This window comes from Pseudomassariella vexata, assembly GCF_002105095.1.
Source record: "Pseudomassariella vexata strain CBS 129021 chromosome Unknown BCR38scaffold_2, whole genome shotgun sequence".
NCBI classification, from domain to species: domain Eukaryota; kingdom Fungi; phylum Ascomycota; class Sordariomycetes; order Amphisphaeriales; family Pseudomassariaceae; genus Pseudomassariella; species Pseudomassariella vexata.
In genome coordinates, this window is record NW_024467957.1 from 1,011,240 (window position 1) to 1,035,806 (window position 24,567).

General features: G+C 52.9%; 8 protein-coding genes across 8 annotated transcripts; 3 read left to right on the forward strand and 5 right to left on the reverse strand.

The window, feature by feature from the left end:
* Positions 1-1,590: 1,590 nt before the first annotated feature.
* Positions 1,591-3,560, reverse strand: BCR38DRAFT_333552 (uncharacterized protein; the record flags this gene model as incomplete). The annotated part of the gene is made up of 2 exons (XM_040855237.1): positions 1,591-1,678; positions 1,765-3,560. The coding sequence occupies 2 exons, from the start codon at positions 3,558-3,560 to the stop codon at positions 1,591-1,593; spliced, it is 1,884 nt and encodes a 627-aa protein (XP_040719727.1).
* Positions 3,561-11,266: 7,706 nt separating this feature from the next.
* Positions 11,267-12,562, reverse strand: BCR38DRAFT_420056 (ribosomal protein S8). The gene is made up of 3 exons (XM_040859359.1): positions 12,494-12,562; positions 12,003-12,192; positions 11,267-11,735 (listed from the first exon to the last, which is right to left on the reverse strand). Exons 2-3 carry the CDS (start codon positions 12,133-12,135, stop codon positions 11,476-11,478), a joined length of 393 nt encoding a protein of 130 aa, XP_040719728.1. The 5' UTR covers positions 12,136-12,192; positions 12,494-12,562; the 3' UTR covers positions 11,267-11,475.
* Positions 12,563-12,962: 400 nt separating this feature from the next.
* Positions 12,963-13,507, forward strand: BCR38DRAFT_332199 (50S ribosomal protein L30e-like protein; the record flags this gene model as incomplete). Its single annotated transcript, XM_040855128.1, has 2 exons — positions 12,963-13,323; positions 13,383-13,507. 2 exons carry the CDS (start codon positions 12,963-12,965, stop codon positions 13,505-13,507), a joined length of 486 nt encoding a protein of 161 aa, XP_040719729.1.
* Positions 13,508-13,724: 217 nt separating this feature from the next.
* BCR38DRAFT_384134 (uncharacterized protein) lies at positions 13,725-14,277 on the reverse strand (the record flags this gene model as incomplete). Its single annotated transcript, XM_040857454.1, has 3 exons — positions 14,098-14,277; positions 13,916-14,043; positions 13,725-13,893 (listed from the first exon to the last, which is right to left on the reverse strand). Exons 1-3 carry the CDS (start codon positions 14,248-14,250, stop codon positions 13,725-13,727), a joined length of 450 nt encoding a protein of 149 aa, XP_040719730.1. The 5' UTR covers positions 14,251-14,277.
* Positions 14,278-15,618: 1,341 nt separating this feature from the next.
* BCR38DRAFT_480948 (uncharacterized protein) lies at positions 15,619-17,736 on the forward strand (the record flags this gene model as incomplete). Its single annotated transcript, XM_040863325.1, has 5 exons — positions 15,619-15,640; positions 16,475-16,630; positions 16,799-17,054; positions 17,112-17,282; positions 17,463-17,736. The coding sequence occupies 5 exons, from the start codon at positions 15,619-15,621 to the stop codon at positions 17,734-17,736; spliced, it is 879 nt and encodes a 292-aa protein (XP_040719731.1).
* A 432-nt stretch (positions 17,737-18,168) lies between these two features.
* BCR38DRAFT_454714 (uncharacterized protein) lies at positions 18,169-21,039 on the reverse strand (the record flags this gene model as incomplete). Its single annotated transcript, XM_040861724.1, has 2 exons — positions 18,169-19,945; positions 19,979-21,039. 2 exons carry the CDS (start codon positions 21,037-21,039, stop codon positions 18,169-18,171), a joined length of 2,838 nt encoding a protein of 945 aa, XP_040719732.1.
* A 908-nt stretch (positions 21,040-21,947) lies between these two features.
* On the reverse strand, positions 21,948-22,885 carry BCR38DRAFT_332620 (enoyl-CoA hydratase; the record flags this gene model as incomplete). Its single annotated transcript, XM_040855166.1, has 2 exons — positions 21,948-22,678; positions 22,741-22,885. The coding sequence occupies 2 exons, from the start codon at positions 22,883-22,885 to the stop codon at positions 21,948-21,950; spliced, it is 876 nt and encodes a 291-aa protein (XP_040719733.1).
* Positions 22,886-23,284: 399 nt separating this feature from the next.
* BCR38DRAFT_92528 (retrieval of early ER protein Rer1) lies at positions 23,285-24,345 on the forward strand. The gene is made up of 4 exons (XM_040865771.1): positions 23,285-23,583; positions 23,650-23,767; positions 23,831-24,136; positions 24,204-24,345. The coding sequence occupies exons 1-4, from the start codon at positions 23,515-23,517 to the stop codon at positions 24,290-24,292; spliced, it is 582 nt and encodes a 193-aa protein (XP_040719734.1). The 5' UTR covers positions 23,285-23,514; the 3' UTR covers positions 24,293-24,345.
* Positions 24,346-24,567: the final 222 nt, after the last annotated feature.

Genomic DNA, 24,567 nt, shown 5'->3' on the forward strand with positions numbered 1-24,567 from the left:
TACACTTTATACATAGCAAGGACAGCACCAGCAGCTTCATGGGCTTGCTCTCGCTGCTAGTTCTGTGGATGTTGTTGCCCCTGCGCATGCGTCTATTTTTTCCAAACTCCGCCGGCTTTCGCCCATAATTGTCAAATGAATAAATAACCTTGGCTTGTATGAGAACTTTGGGGCTCCGACCTAGCGAATATTCCCCTCTGCCGTTACAAAGAAAAACATTTAACATTGCTTCAGCCAACTACTTTATCGCCTCCTTTCATCACGTATTTGTCATTTATTCCCTGGGTATGTACCCGCAGTGCAATAAATATCTTGAATTAAATGCCATCACGTGTATGGTTGCTACTATAGCGAGAGCAATGCTTTGCCGTGAGGCATCTCTATAAGACACGAGAACGTACTCCCGACTTGCGGCTCCAACTTGTCTGTTCTTCGCATGCAGCAACATGCCACAGATTGGAAGGAAGAAAGAAACCACAAGCACTTGTCTCGTGCGTCCTGACATATAGCGTAGTTGCTCCATTATTTACTGCTAGGAGCAAATCCATATCTGAATTGTGTTACATGATTGACTCTTTACGCGGGAAACTAAAGGCCGAATTCCCTTCCCCATGATGTCCGCAATCCGTTCATGTCATAAGCCAGGCACATATAGTGTCGGGCACCTAATATTTGACATGGTCAACTTTAAGCTAAGAGCCAGGCGTTCTTACATCCACAGCTTGAGGTTGTCACTAGCGTGCTTCTAAGTCTTATTTTTTCATTTACGCTGTCTCCTCCGAATATCGTTACTAACATCGGTAGAGTATCTTGCAATTTGTGGTAATATAACTGATGTGCAAGTACGTGCATTTATTGCCTACTATGAATATCGTTTAACACGTAGTCCTCAAGTCGAATTATATCATAGAAATACCCTGAGGTCACATAAAACAGCCCTAAAGCCCCCTGAAGCTAGATTTGCTCTAAATTCTAGAGTAGGCGACGGGAATCATGCATGGGAGGCGACTTGCCTCTCAAAAGGTTGCATTTCGTATTATCAAACGCCACAACGCGCATTCTTGACGTCGTTAGAAATTGTCACATCTAGCGATCTGGATTCAAGCTAACGGAGAAAAGGTGACTCTTAGTACTTGTGTAATACAGGGGGGAACTTGGTTTGGAAAAGCAGAGAGCCCCCCTGCGTAGCGAAATATCCCCCAAACTCGGTATATAACGACAGCATACACATCGGAACTCGCACCTGCATCCCTACATAAAAATCCTAAAACACTACACAACTTATACTTTGTGTACTTCATATTGCTACTGGGTAGCTCCAGCCACAATATCTACCTCAACGCTCCAGGATGGTAAATAATTAGAACGTACTCACAGCCGATCGCTTAGCTGATACCCAACAGACCTCCAGCCCCGTAGTGAGACAACTCCGTTCCAAATGCCTTTAATGTATGTTTACAATGATGCCGCGAACGCCTTAGTCCAGTATGGCCCCCTAATGTGATTGCAATATAAGAAAACCTTTCGGGGTGGAGTCATCTTGGTTGACTCTTATATAGGATAGCCGTCACAAACGGTGATGGTGCTATATTATATGCCCTTCTCATCCGCTGCGGCCTTCGTTCCGCCGACGGAGAAGCCAATGCTCTCTCGGTTGTCGTCAATTACGCGCCCGTACCTGTTCGTGATTGTCAGTAACCCGTTTCGTTTCGTCTCATCTCGTCCAGACCAAAGGAAAGAGGGAAGGCGAAGTGAACAACTCACTCGAGCAATAACCTGAAGAACCAAACCTCCATATCCTCATGTCGAAGCACGCTGTTGGCCCAGTCTCTTTGCTGGTTAGCCAAACGTTCCGCCTCCTTCTTGCCCAAAGAACCATCGCCAAAGAACCTCACGGCCTCGAGCCAATCATCTCCCTGCAGGCTCAGTGGGATGTAGTGCGCCCACGGCTTCAACCACTCGAGATGCCACTCCCTGAAAACAGCAAACTTGTACACCAAGCTGCGACTTTGTAGGAAAGCGTAGAACCTGCCACTGAACGCATTGCCGTCAATGTCGAGAAGGTACTTGAAGTTCCAAGCATCCTGCTGCTCGGCGTGACCCTTAATGGTGAAGAACTCGGCCTGGGCATCGCAGTCGCCCGGGTCACACTGGCCAACCCCCGAGAAGTACACATCCATGATGTCCTTGTACTCGCCGCGGGCCACGACCTTTGGTTCCCAGTGCTGGTTTGACTCGGTCCCCGAGTTTACCAGAATCTTCGTATTGTCGGCAGCGTTGATCTTTTGCACGAAGCGCTGGCGATGCTGGCGCCGCCAGCCACCGTTCCTGCTGAATCCACCAGTTGTGCTACCACGCCAGTACAGTTTGTCTTCCTTTGTAGCCCAGGGCTTGTCTTTCTTTTCGTCATACACGACTTTGTCAAACCAGTACCAAGGCGAAGGATACAGAATGTCATTGTACGAAGAGATTTTGGACTGAGAAAATATGGGAAAGAGGTCGTGTACAATGTTGAATGCGTTTGGACGGTCAAAGAACCCAAAACTCGTGCTGAGAGAAGGCGAGTTGCAGATATCGGACATGGCGGTCACATTGTAGATGAAACCAAGGTCGCCCAGCCCGTATTTGGACACGTCGTCTTTCTTCTCATCCTCCTCGAGTCCTCTTGCGGGACTTTCAGGTGGACAGGAGAGCCTTGAATGTGTCCAAGTGGGCTGATGGGCAAATACGTTGAAGCGGGTAAACTTGTTCTCCTCAAACCGCGTCCCGTCGTTGAGCCCTTGAGGCTTCTTCGTGAACTCGTTCAGGGGGCTGCTATGCCTGCTGGCAGCCGCCATGTTGACCTCGATGCCTCTTTTGACCAGCCTGGCCAGGTCATCATGCGGCACCACGACTCGCGGCTCATCGTGCAGGTTGAAGCACAGGTCCATGTTTGGAAGATATTGTAGGAATTTGCCCATCATGCCTACTGTCGCCTCACGCTGCCACTCACCACCACCCTGCACATGTGTTGTCTTGCCGTTTCTGATCTGGATCCCCAGCAGCGCATTATCGAAGCCCAGCGCCTCCATCGCTCTTTCCCGGATCGTTGCGGGCTTCAATCCCCAGAACGGCACCAGAGACTCATGGATCATATCGAACTCGTCTATCAGCTGCACACCCTTTGCCTGCGCAAAGGCGAACCACTTGTCGAAATTGGGCGGCGGGGGAATGTTATAGCGGCGGCGATATTCTGCCACCGCCTGACCGAGCGTCTTGGACTGGCGCGACTTGAGGTTCTCGAGATCGCGCTCGGCATTGTTGATTAGATGCCACATGGGATGTGAGCCCGCGGGTGCGGGTTTGGGTTTCGGGTCGAGGGGCCCTACTGGTGGCGGGGGCTCGTAGGCTGTGTCGACATAGCTGCTGCTGCTGCCATCGCGAGTTGACGATGACGGTACATACGACAGAGGGACCCTGGTGTTGTTCGGAGGGAAGCGAGAGAGTGAGACGATGCAGATGACGAAGAGCACAAATCCTCCCGTCACGAGGACCTGCCGTGGGCGAATCCTCAAGCCCATCCCGAGGGCTTGGCTTTTCCTGGGGAATAATTTCTTAAGGAACTAGCTTCGACTCTCGGGCATAGGGAACTGGATTAGTTCGCCGAATTGACATTGGAACCTTCCCGTGCGTTCAAAGAACCGTAAATCTTCATGCCATATGCGACTGGGGCGCCGCGACCGAATACGTGGTGGAGTTTGAGTTCCAAGTTCCCAGTTCCAAGGCTGTCAGGGGTTGGTAAGTCAGCCTGTAGATTTTCTGCTGCGCGTTCTGAATGGCCCAGTGAACAACCTGGTACGAGACGAATTTAACCTCAAAACTAGAGTGTTCATGCCCACCTGGGTGCCGCAACTGGACCTGAGCCACGCTGCTTTAAGCCTGATCCCGACAGGGGTCTGGCCTGAGCTTGGCCTAAGCTTACGCCCCAAATAAGCATTTCATAAATTAGTACACAAAAGACTTTAACGTCATAAACCGGCATTACGGTAAAAATTTAGAATACGGAGGGTGTCTGATAACGGCTTGAGGCTTCCTAAATATACCTAGCCTTGGGGGGATGCGTCGCCTCCGCCCCAATCATCCGCGGAATGATCGATTCTGCATGTCAACCCATAGGAGTTGTATCAAGAAGTCATATTAGAGTCAAACTTCTATCCGTCTTGCAATTGATGTGCAAGACTCCCTCTTGTGAGGTTGATTCCTCGGCTATTCCTCGAATAGCTGTCTGAAAGCCATAACCATGCAATATCCTTACAATATCGAGTAACGTTGATGCGAGTGCATATGGGGTGTGAATTGTGTCAGATAGGGCACCTGGTTCCTAGGTTCAGAAATAATATGGCACTAGAGAAGACTATTGTCACTTAAAGTTCAGAAGGCGAAAGGAACCCCTCTTCTCAAAAGTAACACCAAAGTTACCGACATGTTCTAAAGCATCTATAAAAGGCAGAGCAACGGGAGTTCGCGAGAACAGAAGTGTCAGAGCCACAAGTGTCATCCGAGGCGGGCCGGCTTCCACCAGGAAGGAAGTCGTTTGTGGCGGCTAGAGAGCCGCTTGTGGCGAATGAGAGCTGTTGAAGCCGTTTGCAGCGGATAGGGAATCGCTTGGTTGCAGATAAAGAGCCGCTATCCAAGATGTTGGCCAAAGTCGGAGGAACACAGACATGCGGAAGCAAACATCCAGAATCCAACAGAGAACCTCGGCTGGCTATAAGTAAGGAGTCGAGACGGAGGAAGATAGAGAGGGGAGAGATCAATGAACTACTGTGGACACCCTTACCTGTCATCACCAAGTGACCACCAGTGACCACCAGGTGACCACCAGGGGGACACGCCTATTTCTCCCCTTCACTCTGTACTATCGCCTTCGGTCCAGGCCGTACCCTGACAAGAAGACAGACAGACAAGAACACACCTCATTTATATACAATCTTACGCACTGCTGACTACTCGATTGGACACACGTGATATTCGACAAATTGTTGTATTGGGAAAGTGTGAGATCAAGGCTGTGGCCAAAATGCAGCCGAGCTATCGGATAATTGTCGGAGATTCAACTCCTCAAAAAGAGTCGGACGCGTAGAACTTAGCTCGGCAGATAGAAGTCTCCTGAATACATTACTTTCTAGAATTAATCCCGTGATAGCCTAACTATAGTTACCTTCCCTAGTATATGTGGGATTGGTGGCCTACGGTCACGTGGGACACGGGCAAGAGACTCAAATGCCTTTGTGCGGCTTGGACCCCCCACCTGTACTTCCCTTCTTCACCTTCGTATGTAGCCGGAATGCCAGTACCAGTGCGATCCCACAGTATATAGCCGTACCTATGTCTTATAGTTCTAATAACGCAGAGCTAGATAAGCCAGCCCTTACTGTCACCTATAGTAGGCGTACAATGAAGAGAAAAAGACGCGATTAATCAGTAAGAAAAATAGCTACAGAATGGTATATTTACTATACAAATCCCTAAATTGGGGGTTGAATTGTTTATAAGTGAACTGTGTTAAATTTTTGTGAAGGGAGATTTCTGACTTTCATCGATAACTTCTTCGAACAGCGTCAAATCATCAAACCGATTGCGGCATTCGATTCCTAACGACCGTTTACGTCGGACAGTGACCTCGCATCGCACGCGAAGCGAGGACGCAAGCGATGGCGGCGCCGATGGTGATCGACGGGGGACGGGCGGGACTCGAACAGAGTTTTCACCACCCCCACGCCAACGAAAGTGCCCACGCACCGAACGTGGAGCGCACCAGCAGAAAGAACGCAGAGAGGGAAGGGATCGGAAGAGAACTACAAAAGGTAGAACAAGAGATTGCCGACTTGGTCCCACGTGAGAAGATTGAGGTCATGGGGGGTTTGATGGAGCGTTGGCTGGGGTTGAAACTAGCCGGCAGGACGCTGGAGGAGGGGGGCGACAGACCCGCCACACATGCCGACGTATTGGCAGTGACTCTGGCCCTTGCCGAAATTCCTGCGGCGATCCAGACGATGGTTGAGAAGACCATGCAGGATACGGTGAAGAACGTGGCCTTGCCTACAACTCGATCCTGGGCCTCAATCGCCTCAGGATCGGCCCAGGGACGGGGACCCGGTGAAGCCCCAGTGTGGCAGCAGCGGGTTGTAGTGCCCCAGCGAAGGGAGAGAGAGGTAGTGATCCGGGGGACAGAGGACCCTAATATGAAGAACAGATCGGCGGCTGAGGTCGTAAAAGCGGTGAACAGTGCACGCGGCAGCACCGATGCAGTGGCGGCCCGCAGGCTGCGCAGTGGCGATACCGTAGTGACGTTTAAGCAGTCGGCCTCAGCGGCGACCACGGACAGCAGGTGGGTGCGTAGTGCCTTCGGCGATAAGGCACTTCTCAACCGCAGAGAAGTTGCAGTGATCGCGAAGGGGCTGCCTGCGAAACGGCTGCGAGAGGTCCACGACGAGAGCCAGCTACTTAAAGACCTGAAGCGGGACAATACAAAGCACCTCTCTAAGGCTAAAAGAAACCTCCCCCGGGCGCCGCAAGCACCGTATGCGGCCCTGATACTACACGTGGATAGCGTGGAGGCGGCGATGGAACTATGCTCCGAAGGGCTTATTTGGGAGGCCCAGATATTCGATTGCGAGCCGTACGACGGCAATCTTCGGGTTCGGCAGTGCTACCAGTGCTACGAATACGGCCATATCGCGAAACACTGCAAGAAGACGGCGCGTTGCGGCGTCTGCGCTGCAACGGCACACCCAGGGGGTGAAAAAGACTGCCCCGAGAAGGCACCTAGCGGCAAAAAACGTTGTGTGAACTGCAAAGGGAAGCACACGGCGTGGGACAGGGACTGCCCTACGGCAGAATAGCAGCGGCTACGCGTACGCGAGGCGTACGCTCACCGCCCCCGACAATTTGAGGTCCGCAGCTACTCGGACGGGTTATCTAGTGAGGGCAGGCTCACACCACCTAGCTCATTGACCAGCGACGGGTTTACAGTTGTACGACCCCGGGGCCGCCCCCTGGGCGGATCGCGAGTGGAGCAGGAGCGAACCGAACGGTCTGCGTCAGCAATGCGTAGCTTCCTCACTAAGGGACGTACGAACGAAGATATACCATCGACAGCTTAATGGTAGTCTCTATTCTCTACTGGAATATCGCAGATTCAAAGGCGAACGCAACGCTAGCGCTGGATAAGGGGGGTGACTATGATATAATAGCGGTTCAAGAGCCATGGATCAACCGGCGGACGAAGGCGATTTATTGCCCGAAGTCGTCCAGGTACGAAGTAGTGTACAGCAGCGGCAGAGCTGCGCTATACGTCCATAAACGATACGACGTGGCTACGTTGCGACCCCGTACCGGGATGGACTGGAGCAGTATTACGTTCGGGGCAGGCCCGGACGTCCTTACAATCTGGTCTATCTATTCACCAAACCAGACCGGGAGCCGCTAGGTCAGCCCGCTCCAAGACCTCCCTAATGGGGCGCCGGAGGGGACACAGGTCCTCGTAGGGGACTTCAATACACATCACCCGCTGTGGGACGTCCACGGACGGTCGTCACGGGGCAGCGACAACGTAGTGGAGTTTGCGCGACGCTGGCGATTAGAGCTCGTTACGCCGTTCGGGGAAATCACACGGCAAAGGCACAAACAACGAGACTCAACTATCGACCTAGCCTGGGTGACGAAAGGGGCTAGGATTGATTACGATGGGGACCCGGGCCTAGAGGGCTCAGACCACAGAGCGCAAGTGATTAGGGTAATATCCAACGGGGAAGCAGTCAAGGAGGGCCGCCGCAGTGTCGAAGGGTGGAACTGGGCGATGGCGGATAAGTGGCTCATCGTAGCCGAATCAAGCCAGAGATTTATGAATTATTTGCCGGTTGAGACGATAACGGAGTTGGACCAGGCTGTTGACTGGGTTATCCGGAACCTCCAAGAGATCGCCGACGTGGCGGTCCCGAGACGCACCGTTGGCCGAGGCGCTGGGGTCCCGTGGTGGTGCCCGCAGGTTAGCAAGGCTTGCGCTGAGACGAAGAGACGACGGCGGGACTACCTCCAGGCAAGGTCGCAGACCAACTGGGACGAATATACAAGAGCCGGCCAAAAACAACGGCTCGAAATCAGCGAAGCGCAGACGCGTAACTGGCACGAGAAGCTCGAGGGGACGGCGAAGGATCACAAAAGCCTGTGGGCACTGCAGAGGTGGGCTAGGCTACGGAGCTGGGCCCCCCCTGAGGCCCACGGCTTGCCAGATCTCCGGAGGGACGCCGGCGACACGCCTACAGCACGTACACATGATGAGAAGGCAAAATTACTAGCTGAGAGGTTCTTCCCAGACCCGTATATAGATCTATCGGACCTCGATCGCGGCCTATTACAGACGAGACCAGAGCTGAACGTCCCTAGGGAGGTGACCACAATGGATATCGAGTCTATCATCAAAGGAACGGCTGCTCGGAAGGCTCCCGGCGACGACCTGATCCCCACTGGCCTGCTAAAGGCCTGCGGTGAACCCCTATGGGAGATCCTAGCGGATCTGGCAACAGCTAGCTTTAGGCTGGGGTACTACCCGGAGCGCTTCCGCTCAGCGAGGGTGGTTATTATCCCTAAGCCTAATAAAACGACAGCTCAGAAGCAGACCCCTGGCGGCTGGCGCCCCATTGCCCTGCTTAGCACGGTAGGGAAGGTAATAGAGACGGCGATGAGCCAGCGTATCACCAAAGTAGCTGAGGCGGCCGGCCTACTACCAAACGGCCAAATGGGTAACCGCGCTGGGAGGTCCACCGAACTGGCAATACGTATAGTTGAGGACGTGGTCTATACGGCGTGGAGACGCGGGGGCATCGCCTCGCTGCTACAGCTAGACATCAAGGGGGCATTCGATACGGTCAATTACAGACGGCTGATTTCCATATTAGCCCGGAAAGGCTACCCGGAGTGGGTTCAGGAGTGGGTACGCAGCTTCGTGGAGGATAGAACGGTACGCCTCCGGTTCGATGGCAAGGAGTCAGAGCCAATCCCCCTACGAGCTGGCGTCCCCCAGGGGTCACCGCTATCCCCGATACTGTTTATATTATACATTTCAACGCTGTACGAGGAGCTAGCGGAGCAGCATCCACTACTTTTAGTAGTCGGGTTCGCGGACGACACGAACCTGCTAAGCGTCGGCACCGATCCAGACACGACCTGCCGCCGGTTGGAGAGCGCATGGGCTACGTGTCAGCGGTGGGCAGTGAGGCACGGGATGGAGTTCGCTCCTGACAAGAGTGAGCTAATGCACTTTACTAGGGCCCGAGAGCCCTTGCCGCAAAGTATTCGCCTTGGGGACGCCACAGTGTCGCCGGTAGTCTCAGCCAGGTTCCTAGGAGTCTGGTTCGACCGCAAACTGACGTGGCACGCCCATGTTGAGCGTGTTAAAACAAAAATGGCAACTCAAAAGCTAGCCCTGACAAAGCTAGTCAATATGTCGTGGGGCTGCGATCTTATACGGGCGAGGCTGTTATATACGGTGGTTATCCGTAGCGCGATTGCCTTCGGGGCGACTGCGTGGCATACTATAAGTGAGGAACCGGCAGGGCCAGCTAAGAGCCTGATGGGGATACAGAACGAGTGCCTCCGGGTAGTCTGTGGCGCCCACAAAGCGACGCCGGTTCGCCACCTGGAAGCAGAAGCAGCAATCCCGCCACTAGACCTCTATCTTAGTGCCCGGGCTGCTAAGTTTGAAGAACGGCTACGACTTAGCGGGAAGAGAAATCTGCTTCGCAGCGCGAGCGCTAAAGCGTCACATATACTCCGACAGGATAGGCCGGCGAAGAGGAAGCAGGCGTCGCAGCTACTCCGACCGGCAGGGTACACTATGGAGAAGGAGGCCCGGGGCTCCGAGTGGATGAGTGAGGAAAAGGAGGTCCCGGCTGCCCTCCTCGACCACTGGAGGAAGAGATGGCTCACCGGAGCAGAGCATCACGATCGCCAGCGACGCGCTATCGCTGAGGAACCGGAGGGCCCTTCGATGCAGATACCGAAAGGGGGCAAGTATTTCGGCCTGAACCGACTGGAGGCGTCTACGCTGTGCCAGATCAGGACGGAAAAAATAGGACTAGCAGCCTTCTTATTCAAGACAGGGGCTTTTGGCGTGTACTCGCCGCTATGCCGCTGTGGCGATGCCCCTGAGACGGCAGAGCACGTAATCCTCTTTTGCGGGCTGTTGGAAGGACCGAGGGAACGATTACGGGCCGCCATCGCACCACGGCCACTATACTCTCGCAGAGACCTCGCAACGGCAACAGGAGAACCAGTAGTTAGTGGGACTATTGTAAGATGGCTGCTAGGGACGGGTCGGACAGCTTCAAGGCCCAGATAGCATCGATCTTCTCAGGGGGGACTTTGTTGGTAGGTTGAGAACCAACGTAGTATGGTAGTGAACGCAACGCAGTCGCCAATAGGGCGAACCGACGACGCAGCGTATGTATTTAGTCCAGCCATTAGGGCACGGTTTGACATACGGGAGTACTAGTAGAGGTACCGGGGGCTTCGAGCCTACGGCGTATTTAATAATAAAAATAATAAATGTTTATAAGTGAAGTTGTTGACTTTTCGCTATGGCCCACTAATTAAGGGCACCCAAAAGGTGGTGGGGGACGGTACAGCAAACGGCAGAACTAGAAGAAAAACATTTATGGGCATGTTGAACTTCCTCTTATCTCCCTACAACTTTACAAGCACTTTTGAAAATCCCAGGTACAGGTTGTTTATATACGTACTGTTCGTTACCTAGATGAAGGACGGATTTGGACAAGGCCAAAAGCTGCATTCGTCTGGATCGCACGGAGCAAAACAAAAGTACAGTTTTTGTTTGAGAACCGTTTTCTTTGCATAATTGTGCATAATTTGATGACTCCGGCAGGCAGCTAACTGAACCGAGACTGAGTAAAAGCGGCACTTGTGCTAGGCCCGACTTGGCCGAAAAAGGTGCGATAGACACTCTTCCTACCTGTCCCGGGTGATCAATGATTCGCGAACGCGTTTTCAATTGAACCTAAATGCCACGGCAATTTTTCCCTCAGACATGTCAGTATCACCATTGGCAGCCGGCCTCAAGTTCCATGAATTCAGGGACACATTATTTTCATCATACTTAAACTCTTACTGTTTTATGAATATCCCTAGTAAGAGCTTCACAAAAAAGTGACGACAAGCTTTATCGCAATTCACATGGACATCCGGCACTTGGTGATTATAGCAGCACTTAGGGTAGACAACGCCATTATTGCATTTAGTAGGAAACAAAACTTCCGAGAGGATTCAACATTTATAGCATTTCGTGGATTGTTGCATTTGGCATCAGAAATCTCAAGCTCATGCTTGGTCGTTATCCCACACTCCCTGAACTCCCGACAATGCCATGTCCATCCATCATACACCATTTTTGTGTTAACACGTCCAAACATTAAACCTCTAGTAGAAGAAGCCGATGATCTTGCCGGCGACATGCTTGCGGCGGGCCTCCTCGTGGTCCATGATACCAGCCGAGGTGGTCAGGATGATGTAACCGAACTGACGGGCGGGCAGCAGCTTGACAACCCACTTCTCAAGGTCCGCCAGACGAACGTTGTAGCGGGGGGAGATGACACCAGTCTTGTTGAGGCGGCCGTTCAGCTGGACGACAATCTTGCCGGATCGGTGGTCATCAACCTCCTCGAACTCGCCAATGTAGCCTGCAAGCAACAGCTTCGTTAGCGGGATGTAGCGAAAGACTAAACGTAAAAACTTCATTTCTTGATATCAGAGACACGTGTAAGATTCCCTCGCCCGTAGTGATACGTCGATCTATCGGCAACTTAAAAGACTGCGGTCGTGGGAAAATTGAAACCGTTATCCAGTTATCATGCCGAATGCTATGGGAAGGAGTTTTGGCCACGGGCTGCTGAGTCTTCCACGTCTCTTCTAATAATCAAGAATATCGTCGCAATGATGGAACGTACCGTGACGCTGCATGACAGTCAAGAACTTGACAATGACCTTAGAGCTAGGTCGAATGAGGACCTGACGCTTGCCGGCCTTCTCGGCATTGTTAATCGACTTGAGAGCGTCGTGGAGAACCGAAGTCTTGACCATTTTGGCGGTGGTTGAAGGGTTTGGAGATTCTCAGATCGTGGGAGGGAAATGAGGTATCTGCCAATAGATTTTCATGTTAGCCCTCTAAAGCCATGAGCATGGAGAGTGCCCTCACTCGAGCTGCTGCATCGAGTGAGGGTTCTGCCCGCTCAGTACTGGAGAGGAGAAGCGTATCAAGGGCCAGTTTCCATCGTGACGGAGGTCTTGCTACTATGCGATATGTGACCGCGATGTTCGGTGCAACACACTGTAGCTCCGATCCGATGGAGTGCCGGTCCCTGATTGCTCTCCCCTGGCTTCGTGAAGGGCGTCTAGGGGGGTTATATCAATCCATCATGATATTGTTATATCCACATACCTCGTCGTGGTGAGTTGACGATTTTGACAAGAATTATCGTTTTGCTGATGAGTTGACTGAAGAGTAGTCAATCTAACGAAGACGAGAAAAAAGTTCAAAATGCTGGACGAGGTGTGGCAGACGCGCCCGCAGAGCGAAAGCCCTAGTGGTGCCTGATTGGCTAAAGCTCCCACGGCCCCGCTTTAAGCGAATTTCACCGGCGACTTCCCAAAGTGCTCGGTTTGACCATGGTTAGTATTGGACATTTGGTGCAGTGATATTTTCACACCATTTTCCGCGACCATCAAATCTTCCTTCACCATTCGTCAGCAACCAACGCTCTTCGAGGATCGCACCGGTATCACACAATCAAGATGGTACGTTAGATTTTGCTCTGGCCGTTCTGATCTTCGCAATGCGGCTCTGGCAGGTACCTTTTCGGGCTTGGGCGCGTGCGATCCCAGAAGAGCCGCTAATTTGTGCGCCGCAAATGTGGGATGAGCTTTGGCTAACAATCCCCCCCCCCCAATTCCAGTCGGACGTAGAAGAGAACAACGCCCCCGAGGCCCCCGAGGAGGTCGAAGTTTCTGCCGAGGCCTCCAAGGGCCAGATGTCCGTTCTCGACGCCCTCAAGGGTGTTTTGAAGCTCGCCCTGATGCACGATGGTCTCGCCCGTGGTCTCCGTGAGGCGTCCAAGGCTCTCGACAGACGCCAGGCTCACATGTGTGTCCTGAACGAGTCTTGCGAGGAGGAGGCATACAAGAAGCTGGTTGTTGCCCTTTGCTCGGAGCACAAGATCCCCCTGATCAAGGTTCCCGACGGCAAGCAGCTTGGCGAGTGGGCTGGTCTCTGTAAGTGACAACATGGAACAGCAACTGGATTTTGAATGGGCACTAATCGGTGTTGACAGGCGTCTTGGACCGCGAGGGTAACGCGAGAAAGGTTGTCAACTGCTCCTGCGTCGTGGTTAAGGACTGGGGTGAGGAGTCTCAAGAGCGATCTATCCTTCTCAACTACTTCCAGACCGAGCAGTAAGGAATTTTGCTACCCGGCGTTGATGGGAATGGCTATAGAAATCTGAGGAACATCCGCCAAGGATGCATTGGGATGTACTAGGAACCACCATACTGCATCGGATCATGGAAAATCTGCATTGAGACCAATAACTCTTCCTGGGTGATTATTTCTCGTCTGGGTGAATATGCATTGTTATCAACGAAAGTGATACACTTGATCATGCGCCTCGCAAACTTCACTTTCTCGCATCAACCGCGATGATGTGATATCCATGCTGGGTCTTGGCCTCACCATATGGGTAATTTGCCGTGGTGTATCCATTGAACGCAGGCAGTTCGAATGCCACCTTCTCAAACTCGGGTTCCAACGTTCCCTTGCTCTTCAAACCCAAGGCGCCACCTGCACTGTGTCAGTCACTGCATTTACATTAATAAAGCAATCTTTGTCTTGCCTGTCCTTATCTTCTCTGTCGAGAACTCGGCGACAACGGTTTTGAAATCGACACCGGCTCTCAGCTTAGCCAGCGCTTCTTCCTTTTTGCTATGCTTCTCGCACTATGCCAATGTTATTACATTGCAAGAGATGAGAAGGGACCTCATTGCACTTACCAAGATATGTCGAACTACGATGGACTGTGCACCACGCACCTTGGGGTTGGCACTCTTCTGCTCGGAAATCCCCTGGCTTTTGCCCTTCCCGCCTTTCCCCCCAGCGTCCTTATTGTCCTTGGACTTCGTTTCGGCCTTCTTCTTGCCGGCCATTTCTTAATTGGATCGAGTTGTGGGACGTGAGAGGAAACTTGAAGGTAGCTGCGATCTTCCCACGTAGACGAAACCTACTTAAGCGCTGCCGAGTTTCCCCCGGACTTGACGCTTACTTTCGAGTAACTCCATACTTCCGCAACTTCATAGCCAACACGTTATTTTTCTCGGACTGGCTCAATAGTTATAGTCCATTTGCGGAGTCTTTCTTCAATCAACGCAATCGCTTTCATAGCCGCCATGACGCCAAATAAACCAATACCAGCGCCAGTCAGGTCTTCGAGGCCAGGGCGCAGAAGATTATCCCCTGGAATCGTCTTGGTGGTTCCTAGCCGTCCGCCTCGCACTTATGCATGAAGCCGATCTCGTGATTTTGAGAACTTCACTTTTTGCTGTCATATCGTTGGCAAGTCACACATCTATGTAATCTATGACGTCCGCTAGCCCAAATTGCCTTCGTGAGCCAAGTCTTTATTTACCCAACTTTCAATTCTTCTCCCCGTGAGTCCTTGCTGCGAGTTCTACGAGCCCATGGTGGAAGACCCAGAAGTTTCGCAGACTCTGGAGAGGCGGGAAACTACACAATGACTTCCTATGACTCCATCGACGCTCATCGAGCCGCTGATCAAACTCACGGGCACTTCGCCGAGTCAACATATCTGCAGCTAATGTCGCGCAACCGATATATCGCCAACTATTGAGTATGTATCGCAATACGGACATGGATCTGAATCACGCTCAGTGCTGGTTGCCAACAGAACAGGTCTGGTACCCGAATGCTGTCTCTGCGCTCTCGTCGCCTCCATCATATTACCCGGGAAATACGACAGCATGCTGGTTTGTGATGCACCGTGGCAGCTCCGCCCTTTTAACGCGCGGTGCGTGCTTAGAGGGGACATGGCTAGGAATCGTTTTGACCCTGCGGCCATTACGGTGCTGGCCAAAACGTAGTATCTGAACAAGTGTCCAGAATGGACTTGATCTACAAATTAGCTTGAATTACCATTTTAGCAGCAAGTTCCGCGGGTGCACTGCCTGATGTAGGAACCACCTCGAGGACGAAACAGGCGGTTATGAACTACCGAAGCCCTCGCGACGAAAAAGGGGACGCGATGGGCTCTGGAATCACCGTCTTCATAACTCCTCCCCCTATCGATCTAGCAATCATGCGATCAGGATGGTATAGCAGGGGCTGGTATTTTCAAGAATCGGTTCTCTCAACTCGCCGCTTGTATTTACCGACCATGAGATGCTGTCTGAGGCCGCGGGGCTGCAATGCTGCGATTCATACCCGGAGCCGCACTACAACGTGGATAATATACTTGTCGGTAATTTCCAAGAGAACTTATCCCTGGTATGGCCTTCATCATGGGAGAAACGCCTCGAAGAGGTACGAGTAGGCAGCGATTGGGACTTCGACAATCCCCGCGGCCTTAGGTCGGGATGCACATACTCTTCGGGAGACTCAAGATTTACACTGGAAAGGCCCTATTTGACACTGCGGACTCCACAAAGGCGTTTAGGGGTTCTGTGATGTGTTCTCGCGCGCTGATGCGAACTTCCGGGTCATTCAGGCCATTCCCATTTTCAAAATCGCCGAAAATCTCGACTTGACGACGAGGTTTAAAGAACTGAGTGACCTAGAGGCATTCCAGAAGAATACATTCATGTACGGACTCTGTGTACCATGAGTATACATGCTTTGATGATATTTCTTTCTTCGCCTTGAAAACCGACATCGATATCATACTAATAGACTCTGACGAGCGATATGAATAATAAAATGCATCCTGCAAAAGTACTACACAATCAAATCGTAACAATGACCATGGCAGGTACTGTATGACGCTCGCATTGAGCCTTCCACGACTTAACTGACACTTTCCCCCGCATACAAGTGCAATGAACCAGGGGCGGATGCCCATCACGTCAAACGAAGCAAATGCGAACGTTTAATCGAGAGGAACCGAGGAACGGAAGTTGTGGTTGATAATGTAGTCCACCTCAGGCGCCCGTACACAGTTGAGCCGTTTTGTCATGGAGGATTGTGATGTTGATTGAGCTAAGTTAACCTCCGTCAGGTGTAACGGTAGAATGTTACCTATCTAACTAGTGTACATTGTTACGGAGTAACTAGGGCTCCGCCAGTGGACTGTGTGCCACTAGTCCTCTGTTATTTTGCAACAATATTATCATCATCACACTGAACTAAAGCCGTCCTCAGAATACACGTCCGACGAAATCTTTTACTATGTGAACTCTGGTCAACCAGTTCCTGGTGCCGACATCGCAGGTATTCCCATCGCCTATGAGCTGGTGCGCCGCAACAGCAAGAAGGTGATAATGCTCGAAACGCGCGATGCCTTGACGGGCGAGACAGGTGAGATGATAGGTCATATGTCCAGTGCGCTTGACGATCGATACGACGCCATCAAGTAGAAGCACGGGCTGGAGGGGGCAAAGGTCGCTGCTGAGAGGCATGTTCGGGCTTTGAAGAGAGTAGGAGAGATGGCGAGGTAGCTGGCTATTGACTGCGAATATCGCCAAGTGCAGGGCTATCGCATCTCACAGCACAAGACTGGCGACAACAGTCACGCCAAGGGGATCGAGAGAATCAAGGATGAAGTCAACCTGTCAAAGGAGCTTGGCCTTGAGGCGGAGTTCCGAGAAGGCCTCATCATTAAAGGATGGGACGGCAAGATAGATCAGTGGAATGCGGTCGTGTTTACTGGACTGGCCGTCTTCCATCGAACCAAATATCCCCGCGGCCTTCTCCAGTGGCTCCAACAGCAGCCAGACTTTGAGTTTTACGCCTAGACTCACGTGCTATCAGTGGAAGAAAAGGGGCTACAAGTGCTCAGCATCGGGAATCAGTCGGTCGAAATCCAGATCGAGTCTGGCAACACAATCAAGTGCCAAGATATCGAGGCCACCTGCATCCCACTTCAGAAGCTCAGCATCGTAACCCAGATGGAGTTCATGCGCAGCTACGCCCTGGCCTTCTGTGTGCCCAAGGGTCCGTCGAGGACCGTGTTCGCTACGACAGCGTTGCCCCTACCACTACGACCGTTCAACCACTTGCGACGCCAGGGACGGCCATCTGATTGTCGACGGCAGCGACCACCCCCAAAACCGACTATGATTGGAGCGGCCACATCCACGTTGTGACGGGTGACTCGGAACGGCTCGACACACGCCATCATTGCTTGAAGACTGATCGACGAGGAGGATGAAAACGTCCCTGAAACTGAGGCATGGGCCAAGCCGTACCTATCCAAACGGCTTGCGTCCATGGCCAAGTCGGCGCCACAGAATATTACGCATGATCTGCCGTCTGACATCGGGGATATTGAGGACCTGGCGCTGGGGACGGGTGAGGTGATAAAGTCAGCGCTGAGCAGTCAGGCTGCGGTGCACGAGGATGAGGAGGGCAAGGTGGTCAGAAAGAGTACCTTGTGCCCAAAGTTTCAGGGTGTGGTGTGTTAGAACCAGGCCGAGAAGTCGTGCGATTGCCCTGTTCACGGAAGCAGATTCTTTGTTACTGAGGAGTATGTCATGGGTCCTTCGAAGGGGTTCAAACGATAGCGTTGACTATGTAAAGGGTAGAGTAGGGTGTTGAGAGTAGAAATGCTGGATAAAGAACAAGGTATACTTACTGCTTACTGCTTATGTCTGAAGGAACGTTTACCCCCTGGGTCCCGGCGAATAATAGTAGTAAACAGATCTTGAGAAAGGAAAAATAATTGAACACCCTTTCTCAGCCATGACAATCTTCAAATTTTAGTGACTGAGCACCAAGGATACCTAAACTCAGGCGCGTATAAAACCAAAGCCACCGTCATGCAATCCCAGCTCCGCCATGCTATGCAACCATAATTCATTACTTCTCATCATCATCAATCTCACCGCCAGATCATATCAAGCCTCCAACAGCCCAACATACGGCGCAGGGAACAATCCCTTGGCACCCATGTAAGACCCAAAGAACCAACCCCCATTCACATCCTCAATCTCCCTGATCTCCGCCCCCTTGGGAAACAAAAGCTCGTCGTCGGACCCTTCTTTCGGATACCATGACCACTTGGCCCTTCCCCGAACAGCCACACCTCCGTCGGCAGGGAAGGCATCCGTCCATGACGGCCCCGACGGAGAAGTTGCCGCAACGTTACAGGTTACAAGGCGTTCCAGCCTCGACTGGTCCGTGGTGTACCACCACAACTTCCGCAGAGGCGCAGACGCGTCTGGGCTCCCGTAAGGCTCGGCGTGCAAGTCCCAGCCCCCGACGAGGTCTCGCTCGATATGGCGGGTTTGGCCCCCCTTGCCGTCCTGATAGTTGATAATCACCATCCGGTGGCCGTCTAGACATCGTCTCCAGCCATCCGGGCCGTTTTCAGCAGAGATACGCCCGTCGCTAACGAGGTTGGTATAGCAGTCTAAACAGACTTCATAGTGCCCGGGCTGCGGTTCCAAACCGACAGTGCCAGTGCATGAGTAACAATGGCACCTGTTCTGAGTAGGCGGAATGGCAATCTGACAAACGCCGCAGATCGTCGTAAAGGTGAGCGGCCTGAAGTTGCCAATCTTGATGGCGTTTGGTCCACTGTAGAGACTGGCTGACGTCGGTAGTTTTAGTGACCGCGGACTTGCTGGCGGAGTCTGAGTGTTTAGATGCGGCGGGACATAGGTAAGGGGCAGGAGAGGGTGTGTGCAAGTGCGTCCCTGGTTGACACATTTATTGCAAAACCCCCAGTCGCCTTCATTGCAGAAATCGCACCGCCAGAAGCATTCGTTCGCCCACGTGAAGCATCTTGAGCAAAACATACCACTCTCTAAACGATTCATCGGGTCATCTGTCGTCATGGTCCGCCGACCATCCGCACCGCCAGGCGTCATCTTGGGTGGTTTGTATCGGTTCGACGTCAACATATGTGGCGCTTGGACGTTCCCATCACCGCTGGCACGCAATTTTTCCCACTTGTTGAATGCAGCGTACCCAAAGCCGAGCCAGTGCAGACAGCCTTGGCCGGTTCGGTAGCAGTCCAGGCAGATGTTCCATTCGCCCCCAATGCATTTCGAACAGTTGTAGTGAAGCTCATACTCGATGTGCGGTTTATCACACCGCCGACAAGTTATCGAAGGTTCTGGGTAGAATTGCGACCTGGTAGTGCGCTGACGACCAGGTGACGGCGGCAAACCCAGGCTTGGCATGGGCGAACCCGCATGCACAGGAAGACTGGTAGGTCGCGATTTGGTCTGCGATTTACTAGAAACCTCTGGCGCCAACTCCATTCGCGGTGATTGCACAACCTGTGAGGCTGAACTCCGCTCGTCGAAGTTGGCGCCCGTCGAGGTATGTCCTTGGCCCACCGAGGTCCCCGTGGGCATGCTGGAACTCCTAGACTCGGCAAACGAGGCTCGTCGGGTCGTGGAACTAGAAGTGTGGGATCGAAGGGTCAAGTCTGTCTGGGATCTCGCGGCTGGGCGAGCCTCTGCGGGACTGGGCCGCAACGGCTCTGTTGCACTGCGGCCACAACTCGACGTTCGCCTCCGCCGCCTCTCGGGGCCAGCGCGGACTTGGAGATGCGTCGAGGTAATTGGGGGTCGGCTTCGATCGTCCAATTGGTTGGTTGAAATTGACGATCTCGTGTGGGCCGAACGTGCCCTCTGTCTACTGGCCGACCGGGCGGTATCGGTGCTGATCGGAGGTCTCGAAACGGCCGACGCTGACACCACGTCGGAACGATGAGATTGATGACTGGTGCCGCTTCTCCCGGATGTTTCGTGCCGTTGCCTTTGGGCCTGGCGTCTCCTGTATGCTTCCGTGATCTTTCTGCTCAATTCGTCGTTCTGGGTTAGGTCGATGTTGTCAAGATCCAGGCCGTCTAGAAGGCCTTCTTGAGTGATCTGACGCGCAAAGTCCTCAATTTCTCTTTCGAAGTCGAGTGAATCAACATCGGAGGAGCTAATGAGAGACCGTATTGAAGCCTGGTGTTCGATAGCTCTGCTCCTGGTATTGGACGAGTCGCGTGACCTCTGCCGGGATTCGCTGCGTCCATGTCTCCTCTCGTCCGATGATGAGCTGTCAGGTTGTAACCTTGCATTCGAGTCGGTTCGGCGCCTGCGTCCCTCATCCCTCGCCCCTCTTGCTGGGTTCTCCCGACCAGTAGCACGTCTCGAGTCTCGACTGCTGTCTCTGTCTGAACGACTCCTGTCCTCCCGGAGTCGCAAGTCTCTTCGTTGTCTTGAATGGCTTGGCCCGGGTGAATCGCCTCGGTTGTCTCGCAGACTTATCTCGCGCGCCCGTTCCAGCATCTGTCTCTCCGTATCCTCCCAACGCTGCTCTTCGCGAGACCTCACCACCGTCCGCACGGGCGGGAGCACCGTGTCCCCATGTTTGTACTTCTCCTCCATTTCCTTCACCTCGGCCGCTGACCTCGCCTTTTCCGGGTGCGCAGAAAGCAGCATTTCGAGGAGGGTGGTAACAGTAGCATTGTGCTTAGTTTCTCTGACCAGCGCGCGGCATGACGGGCATGTTGCAATCTGGGTGCCCGGCGCTGGAGGGTTTGGTGAATTCAAAGCCGCTGCCGCTTGCCAGCTGAACCAATGTTTGAGACAGGAGCCGCAGAAGGTGTGCAGACAGTCGAGGAGCGTCAAGGGCTGGTAGAGGAGCTCAGTGCAAATCTGCGCATAGGGTAAGCGGGAAGCTCCATAGATCGACCTTGGGGCGTCAAGTCTTACAGAGCACGTCAGCTCCTTCTCCAGGTCGACGCCTGGCCTTGGGGAGTCCATCGTGAGCTGACACCCGCGAGTTAGAGTGTCTGAAGTGAAGCGTAGAAGCTGTTGGGCGGAGACGGCGGATCCGAAGTTGACGATGACCTTTGACCGACGATTTGTGATGGTGGGGGGAACTCCAGATAGACCCATGCATTTTCAACATCGTATTATTTCGCCGCCTAGCCTGGCCTGCATAGTGGCGCATCACGTTAGCAGCTAGAGGACTAAGATCATGGTGGAATATTCATGAACCATGTCAGCTCTGCGCCCCAGTCCTCAGGTCATGCCGTTTGTAAAAAGAAACAATATTCTCTTCGGGCGTCGGGTTCTTTGAAAGAGACCGGAAGGCTGCGAGGCCGAACCTACGAGACCACCACTCGATGCTTCGAACCGTTGTCTCGGAAGTGCACTGTCAGCCCTATCCTTGCACTTACCCCGCTTCTATTGGTGGATAGTGGCAGGGGATATCGAGGTCCAGTCTCAATAGGACTTAATACAAGACTTGACAGGTATTTCGACAATGCAAATCTTTGTTACCCACTTCAATCTACTTACGTAGAAAGCTAAATTCAAGAAGTCGTTGGGTGATGTTTTGTATGCACACAGTCGCTTCTTTCCAGGTACTTTCGAGGCTGAACTAGTGGTAGCCGAGGGGCAAGCAAGTCTGTACATTGGCGGAATACCGAAATATTGGTCTCATTTACCGTTGAGCCCCGGTGCTACCTGGGATTGGGTTCAGGATCTTTAATTCCGAGAATGAGTGTTCGTAAGTCTCATGCCTGATTATCGGCCTTTCCTTACGTTCCATATCCAAAACATCTTACGGTCTTATAATATGATCAGTCTTACTACCACGTATGCCTTCTCAGCCTTTGGGGGTCCGCCTCGCAGTTTATTGCAGCTCCAACCCATTCCGAGCCAATCTATTGATGAGTCCACTCGGCTTTCTTTTTCTCGGCAAATGCCTTCATCCCAATCTTCTGGTCCTGGCTCCCAAACAGACTGTGGAAGACCCTTCTCTCAAACTCGACACCGTCCCGCAGCGGCAAATCCTGGCTCTTATTCACCACCTCCTTGCAGCCCTGCACCGCCACGCGCGAGTACCCGGCAATAGTCTCCGCCGTCTTCAGCGTCTCCTCCATGAGCTCCTCATAGCTCCCGAACGCCTTAGCCGCAAGCCCCCACTTCTCTGCGTCCACCCCGGAGAAAGACTTGCCCGTAAGGATGAGCTCCATGGCCTTGCTCTTGCCAATGGCTCTGGTCAAACGCTGGCTGCCACCAGCGCCGGGAATGATTCCCAGCTTGACCTCGGGCTGGCCAAAGTTGGCCGCCTCGGTGCAGTAGAGGATGTCGCACATCATGGAGAGCTCACAGCCGCCGCCGAGGGCGTGGCCCGACACAGCCGCGATGATGGGCTTCTTGACCTGCGTTGTGAGGCTGGACCACGACTCGATAAAGGACGTTGTGTAGGCTTCCGAGAAGGTCAGTGGTGCCATTTCTTTGATGTCGGCACCGGCCGCGAAGGCCTTTTGCGAGCCTGTCAGGATGATGACGGAAACGCTGTCCGAAGCATTGAAATCGTGAAGAGCTTGGTTCAGCTCGACGATCAAAGGCGTGCAGAGGGCGTTCAGGGCCTTTGGTCGGTTCAGGGTCACTGGGAACGCGTGTAAGTCAACATGTAGCAGCAGGTGAATCGAGTCAATCCCGTTTGATTACCCTGACCGACGCCCGGCTTGGGCTCCGAAGTTTGAATGTACTCATATGATCGAGTCGGCTCAGCAGAAAATGAGCGGACAAGTCGGGGCAGAGTTGCAGGTTGAAGGCGCGAGGCGACTGGCCTCAGATGTCGCAGAGTATTCATGATGGTGCTGGTAGATACCCTCGGCCGGCCGCTATGAGTACGGAACGTGCGTGATTAAATAATGAAAGACAATGGGATTCGTTATTACAATTTGACGAGAATTTGGATCACAACCTACCAAGAACTATGGTTGAGCTTCAAGCTCAAACTGCGATTGAGCTCCAGAAGCTAGAACTCAATGCCGAGGATCGCCTGGGGCCGGGGTCTCCAAAGAACACCCCAAGCCATGAGGTCAGAGGTCCATAAGCTAAATGACAAATGGAAAGCCGACGATTAGGGTGCTAGTCACACACCTGAGTGTACTTCCAGACAGCTCCCAGGGTCCCTAACAGTTGTGTTTGGATTGAAAGGGGCCACCGAGCGGCTTGCGTGGGAGGCGGAGGCTAGTGGCCTGTGGCGCTCTAAATTAACAGATATCCCCGTAGTTGGCCAAGCTAAACCTTGAATTTGAAAGGTCGTGTGCAGTGCACATCTAGATCTCGAAAGACCACCTGCCGCAAGTCGTGACACGAAATTGTACAGTACAATCCATTCAATTTCTTGCCATTGTGAACCTCGTCGCGAATTTTTTCCACAGCTTGCTCTCAACAGTACTGCCAGATTCAACTCGCTCTCCGCAACACGTCAAGATGGACAACATGGAGACCGAACAGACCCCTTTTGCGGCCGTCACAGCCCAAACCTCGAAGCTCCAGATGGTTCGTCTCCCGTCGCGCACCCCGATAAGAACGACGAGCGGGATCGCCAAACTGATATTCATCTAGCAATACCAAGCGCTTCTGGACAAGTCGACGCCATTTACTCTGTACAGATGGGTTGGAACAGGCGCCCTTCTGATGGTCTTCTTCCTGCGCATCTTCCTGGCGCAAGGCTGGTACATCGGTAAGGCCCCCCCTAAATCGCCTGCCTGTGGGAGGAAAACACGGCGCTGACTTGGAGCAACAGTGGCATACGCAATGGGCATCTACCTTCTCAACCTGTTCCTCGCCTTCCTCCAGCCTAAGTTCGACCCCTCCAATGAAGCGATGGATAATGCCGACGACATGGAGGACGGATCTGCCGGCGGGCTGCCTACCAAGCAAGACGAGGAGTTTCGCCCCTTCATCCGACGGCTTCCCGAGTTCAAGTTCTGGCACGCGGCCACTCGCGCCGTCGCCATTGCCTTCCTCTGCAGCTGGTTCGAGGTCTTCAACGTCCCCGTCTTCTGGCCCGTTCTGGTCATGTACTGGATGATCCTCTTCGTCCTCACCAGTAGGGTCCCTCTCCTCAGGTGATGTGTGCTGTGCATGTCCATCAGATGCTAACTTTCTGGTTCTAGTGCGCAAGCAGATCCAACACATGATCAAGTACAAATACGTCCCCTTCACGCTCGGAAAGGCCAAGTATGGCAAGAGCAGCACCTCATAGGTTGGCGTCTGCTGAAATAGCCGTGGATCTGCGAGATGGGCCCCTATGAGGTGGTATAATGCTACATCGCGAAGGGTAGCCAGCTGCAGACCCAGATGCTATACGATTAGAACCGTTGGGGCTGGACAAACGGCTGCCCCCCAGGGTGCATATGGATGGGCTTGTTTGTTTCCAGGCTTTCTTGTACAAAATGACTATAGGGTGCATATGCAACAATGACGCTGGTAGAGGCGTTGGCTGTGGTCTTGGTGTTCTCGTTCCTTCTTGCAAGGAGG

What these genes read in the sequence shown, in the direction of transcription:
- BCR38DRAFT_420056 (XM_040859359.1), bottom strand. Translation starts at nt 12,135, where the DNA reads ATGGTCAAGACTTCGGTTCTCCACGACGCTCTCAAGTCGATTAACAAT. An exon ending in GACTGTCATGCAGCGTCACG is followed by an intron (nt 11,736 to 12,002) that starts GTACGTTCCATC and finishes TGTTGCTTGCAG; the next exon opens with GCTACATTGGCGAGTTCGAG.
- BCR38DRAFT_92528 (XM_040865771.1), top strand. Translation starts at nt 23,515, where the DNA reads ATGGACAACATGGAGACCGAACAGACCCCTTTTGCGGCCGTCACAGCC. An exon ending in GGCGCAAGGCTGGTACATCG is followed by an intron (nt 23,768 to 23,830) that starts GTAAGGCCCCCC and finishes TTGGAGCAACAG; the next exon opens with TGGCATACGCAATGGGCATC. An exon ending in GATCCTCTTCGTCCTCACCA is followed by an intron (nt 24,137 to 24,203) that starts GTAGGGTCCCTC and finishes TTCTGGTTCTAG; the next exon opens with TGCGCAAGCAGATCCAACAC.